At 28.1% G+C, this 6,000-nt stretch overlaps 1 protein-coding gene across 1 annotated transcript in view; it reads left to right on the plus strand.

Annotated features, from left to right (window-relative positions):
- The window catches only part of LOC107451064 (E3 ubiquitin-protein ligase Rnf220), a gene marked incomplete in the record, with an annotated part of 107,051 nt that overhangs the window by 25,652 nt on the left and 75,399 nt on the right, over positions 1 to 6,000 (plus strand). Inside the window, 2 exon segments of the mRNA XM_071186671.1 lie at positions 3,549 to 3,664; positions 5,080 to 5,188. Of these exon segments, the coding sequence (XP_071042772.1) occupies positions 3,549 to 3,664; positions 5,080 to 5,188 (225 nt within the window).

Below are 6,000 nucleotides of genomic sequence, written 5' to 3' on the forward strand. Positions count from 1 at the left end.
CAAAGAAACATTTTATTTTAGTTAATTTTTATTTAATAATTACAATTTTTTCTCCCATATAAAACTAAAATTAATTTAATTAAATTTAATGAATGAATTAATATTTGAAAAAAATTTATGGCTTATGGTGACTTGGAGCACATGCGCTACCACGTAATGTTCTTTATTGTATTTATCTGACACAGCGAATATAAAATAATTAAATATTTAAATGTGCACAATAAACTATTTGTTCAAATAGAGCTATAAGTTGGAAAATATCACGGATGTTATTTCTGAAATATGTAAAAAACTGAATCGCTTATAGTAAAGTTTAAAACAATGACTAATGCTTAACCCATCAAAAAATTACATTTCGTTTTTCGCTCATCCCTATTTAATGAATTAATATTTGAATAAAATGTATTAACATCAAGTGTGGATGAATTAAAAGTATTTTATTAACAATTGAAAATTTGAACAAGATATATAGAGAGTGTGAACTAATTGTAGGATTTGGAGAAAAAGAAAAAATTAAAACGTGAAGAGTTAAAAGTGTAACGTTAAGTTAAAGATTGAAAATCAAATAATAATTATAAAGTCATTGGAATAGTTTGAAAATTAGAAATTATGTAAAGAGCAATCTTTTTATTATTTGTGTTCAGGGCTAAGATCGCGTGGACGTCGTAGGTATCCAGTTTTTGAGGGGGACAAAATTAAAATCCGCTGTCACAATAGTTCTCTAAATTCACAATTATGGAAGAAAAAAAATTATTTTATCCACAAACTGATTTTTTTTTTTTTAACTATCTTGTTTTTAATTTGAATGAATTGAGGTGAATTTAAATCAATAAAGATTCATGATTTTTTTTATTTATTTATTTTTCTTTATTGAAATATTGAGGTGGACTTTTAAAGAATTTTATTGAGGAGGACACTAATTCCCCCCCCCATCCCTCCTTCCCCCCACACACGCCGGTGATGTCCATTTCTAGGTGTTCATGATAAATGCTTTTTTTTTTTTCCTTTATAGAGCATTTTTTTTGGGTCATATTTTATTATTTTTTTAATTTTATATTTAATTTTTTTAAATCAATTTCAACAGATATTTTTCATTTGAAGAGCATTTTGTTTGAATTTTTTCGTTTTATTAGTGACTCATTTTTTGACAAATTTTGCTCTGACTTGTTATTTTAAATATCCTCCAATTACAAGCGTTAATTGATANTAATTTTTTTAAATCAATTTCAACAGATATTTTTCATTTGAAGAGCATTTTGTTTGAATTTTTTCGTTTTATTAGTGACTCATTTTTTGACAAATTTTGCTCTGACTTGTTATTTTAAATATCCTCCAATTACAAGCGTTAATTGATACGACAGGGTGCGTAGCGTTTTTAAAAAGTGCTTATTTTTGATTTAGGTATTTTAAAAGCCCTTAAAGGTGCTTTTTTTTATTCGGGGTTTGTAAAAAGTGTTTAATTTTCTATTTTTTTTTAAATCGATTTTTTTTTCTTTGCCTTATCGATTGTCATTCTAAATTACAAAAAAAAATGCATGATTTTCACAATTTTCTATGCACTATTTATCAGAAACTAGTTATTTTATCATGATTATGTAAAGTTTTTGAAAATGTTAATTATGATTTTTGTTTAGAAAGTGATTAAAAATATTTTTGATTGTTTAAAAAATACTTAAAAGGTGCTTATTTTTGCGTAAAATTCTGGCTACGCACTCTGATTACGTAAGAGATGCATCGGAAAATGGCAAAAAAAAAAAAGTATTTGAAATTGCTGAAATCTTGCTCGTCGCAAGGTTCGTAGTTGTATTGGTTTCAGTTTTTATTTCTGAATCTTTATTTAGCTTTTTGTCATGATTTTTTTTTTTTTTTTTTTTTTTTTTTTTTTTTTTTTTGTCTGTGTTCAGAACATCCAATTTTCTACAAATGCAAATAAAATGCAGATTTGAAGAATCAAAAGATTCGGTTTTCCTCCTCTAACGTCATTTTATTTGAATAGAAGCTAATAAAAAACGTGACATTTGATAGTTCAATAGTTCACCAATTGTGCGTTAGTTTCAAACTTATGGCCTCAGTGGCATCCCGTCAGCCCCTTTATGCAAACAAGACTTTTACCGCCCCCTCTATATAGGCACACAATCGATTAAATAAACATTATTTTAATGTACAGTCGGACCTCTATTTAACGAAGTCGCTAAATCCGATTAATAAGTTCGTTATATGGAAAATTCATTATGCAGAAAATCACCTGTTGACGTACTTAAACAACACGAAACGAGTTTTTAAATTCGTAAACACTGGACATGGTTAAAATAGCAATTGGTATACTTTTATCTTGAAAACTAGTATCTACTATTTATTTTATAAATCTTAATCTTAAAAGAAATCTGCATAGGAAACAAGAAAAGAACAAAACATTATCCAGTGTTGCACTATCATGCTACAAATATTTTTAACAAAAAAAAACTAAATTTGTGTATAAAATTATTGTTGCATTTATAATAAAAGTAATTTTAAATATACATAACTGCATGAGCTCTTAACTTTAATTACTAGAGATAAAATCCGTTAAGTTTGTCTGAGTTTTTCGTTTGAAATGCAAACAACGAGGGAAAGGAACTTTACTGCTTTCTCTAAAAGTTAAGTGGCATCAAAAATCAATTCAAAGTCATATCCCCCATAAAATGAGCTAACAAGTTTGAAATCTTTTGGGAAAGTGGATCTCAAAGGAAAGTACGTTAAATAGAAAATTCACTTTGCTATTTCAAAGTTATTTTATGAAGAAATTTCCAAAATTTTCTTAGTTCCTCGAAAAATAAATCTCAAAATAGAGAAGTTCGCAAAATGGAAGTTCGTTAAATAGAAGTCTGACTGTATATTTTATTAAGAAAAAAAAAATTCCAGAAATGGAAAAAAATCTACATTTTTTTTTCTTTACAGGATGCAGCTGCCAATTAAAAATACACTAATCAGATCATTTCTTATTATATTATGGAAGATAAATTAATTTCCAATTTCTTATGGTGATGAATTCAGGGGTCGTACACTTATTTCTTGTTTTCAACAGGTGCAGTAATAAACTTTGTAGGGGTCAGTTCACAATTATTGATGTGCCTCTTTTATTTAGTTCTTAAAATGATCAATTCTAATCTTGTCTTTTAATTGGGGAAATTAGGTTTATTCACTAAAGCACATTAAGCAGCATATTTACTGTGTTCGAGATTATTTTAAGCAAAATGGAACATTAAATAATTAATGTATGAATAAATACTTTAGATAATTATGTGTTAATGCAGCTAGAACTTCTTTGATAGTTAAGGATTTTTTTTTTCCTTTTTGTCCTTTAAAAATATTTTTTTTTATAACAGTTTTAGACCAGATTCGTCTTATGTTGTATAGAGAATTAAAAGTTGGTATGAAAACTGGGTACTAACCTTTTAGTTAAAATCTATATAATTTGTATACTTCTGCAAAATTCATTGAGTAAAAATTATTGCATCAAATATTGTTGTATTGCACACACCTGTTAATAAAGCATGTTTCTCATTCAGCTCGTGTAGCAAGATATTCAGCGAGAGCAAAGAACGAAGTGAAATGTCCCGTCTGCAGTTTAAGGATGTCTGGTACAGCCGAAGAAATCAATAAGCATGTGGCTTTCTGCATACAGGTTCATTTATTCATTCCTCTTTTAAATAAAATTTGCTGTTTCTCTCAGTTGTTGCCATTGTCTCTATAACTAGTAATTTAAATATCACAATGTATTGTCAAAAAATATCTATAATAGTTTTACAATTTAACTAATTCCTATTATTCTTGCATCTGTCAATTTTTTCGTTCTCCAAATAAAATTCATCAACACTCACAATATCGTGTTTATTAATTATCGTAATGTGTAATATTTTTCATTGCTACTTTTTGATATGCTATCTTTTTGATGTTTGATATCTTGTGACAGGGTTTTCCCTAAAATATAAGATATTGAATGTTCAGACAAGTTCAAAAAGGGAGTGAGTTTTTAGTATTTGATATCACTGCAATATGAAGGGGAAAAAATAGTAAAACTAGTGATAACGCATCATATGAAGATTTTTACGAGCTTACCGTATTATTATTTTATTTTTAGGCAAACATGTTAATTTCCGCATAGTTTCCTTTCCAAGAAATGAAAAAGTTTTTAGCAAGTTAAAACTATTTTATTTGCGGAAAAGATAAATGTTTCTATTTTCATCTTTTATTTACAGTAGTGACTTGGAATATCAAAAACTTTTACAGTTGACATTCTAGTCCTGTACCTTTAAAATTATTAAGTAAATATAAAATTGTTCTTTATAGATATGTAAGAAAGGTGTTATCAATTATGCCATCTATCTTAAGGTATCCCAACATAGAATAGAGTTAATATGACTGGTGAGTTGGAGTTGTATTTTTGTAATGTAGACACACTACAGTAGTGTAGACCACCAAAATTTTTATCTGTGATAGAATTCAATGACCACCAGTTGATTTATTGCTGTTTCATGCTGAGCTGTATAAAGATCACCAGGCTTTGAGTGCTGATCGTGAGAGCTGTATTAAGTTCGCAGTTGCTCTTGTGTTGCAAAAAGCAGTTGAGTGTATGTAAGCCGACACGTTGCGTGATGAGGGCAATTATGCAGTCACAAATAGCAAGAGAATTGCTTGATGTTTACTATCAGCTGAAGAAGGCGCGTTCAAATCAAAATAGGTGTGTACAGATGGCATTGCAAATGTAGGGCAAGTATTATCGACCGTATTAACTTTTTTTTTGTTTATTCAGCAACCGCTATTTCATGCCTTCAGACTCCAACTAGTGTTTCGCACGATCATGCCTGTGTATTACAATTGTGGAATGGTTGTTTTGTATTGTATCAATGTATGTACATGTCAAATTTTATTGAAATCAGTCCAGTAGTTCTAGAGATAATAGACCAAGTTTGCAAATTCTCTTAATTTCTTACACCAGTGTGGAATTGAGTTAACTTGTTTTATACTAATGAATTAGAATCGAATTTTTGTAGTTGTAGACAGACTATAGATTTAACTAAATCTTTTTCTTTTTTGAAGGACGAAGATTCTGATGTTAATGTCGATGATACTGACAGCTTTGAAGAATATGAAATTGGTGATGAGACTAGAATACGACCTATTAGTTTAGTTCCTGGAGGATATAGATGTAAGAATTACTTCCTGTTTTTTTTTTCTCTATGAAACGTATAAACATACATTTTCTTTTGATTAATCTGTATTTTATTGAATTCAGGGTATCCGCACACCTGGAAAGTCATGAAAAATCATGAATTTTGGTATTGAACAAAATTTGTCATAAAATGTCATAATTTTTGCTATTTTTTTAAAAAAATCATGAAAAGTCATGGATTTAGGTCATCAATGAATCTTATTTTTAAAACGGAATGTACCCCCTCCCCCCAATTTCATGGTGTTCCAAATATCTGAATTTGTAACAAACCCCCCCCCCCTCACAGTCATATTTTATTGAAAGATAAAATGTTATTTTCATGCTCTTTAAAAATCATGGTGTTCTTTAAAAAAAATGAAAGAAAAAACATCATCTCTAGAGCAAATTATCTTTTAAACAGGGTTCGTGATTTTTTTGATTTTTTTAAAAAAAATCAAAAGAATCAGATTTTTTTGATTTAAATCGGATTTTTTTGATTTAAATCAGATTTTTTTGATTTTTATTCAAATACGCTGTAAGAACTTTAATTTATGATTAATAAAAATTATAAATGTTTAATCAAATTAACTTAATATTAAAACTATATTGTAACAATATTTTAGAAGCTCAAGCTCTAACTAAAATAATTTTTCATTATAATACATGGCTTTGAATGCATAGCAACCATTTTGAAACAAATGCATGATTAAAATTTAAAGACTAGATGAAATAGAGAATTTAAAGAATACTTCAGGGGTCTGTCTGGGTTTTTCTGAGAGATACCTTTTTTGTGAAAATTAAAAATTATA

Source organism: Parasteatoda tepidariorum, chromosome 1 (genome assembly GCF_043381705.1).
Source record: "Parasteatoda tepidariorum isolate YZ-2023 chromosome 1, CAS_Ptep_4.0, whole genome shotgun sequence".
NCBI classification, from domain to species: Eukaryota; Metazoa; Arthropoda; class Arachnida; order Araneae; family Theridiidae; genus Parasteatoda; species Parasteatoda tepidariorum.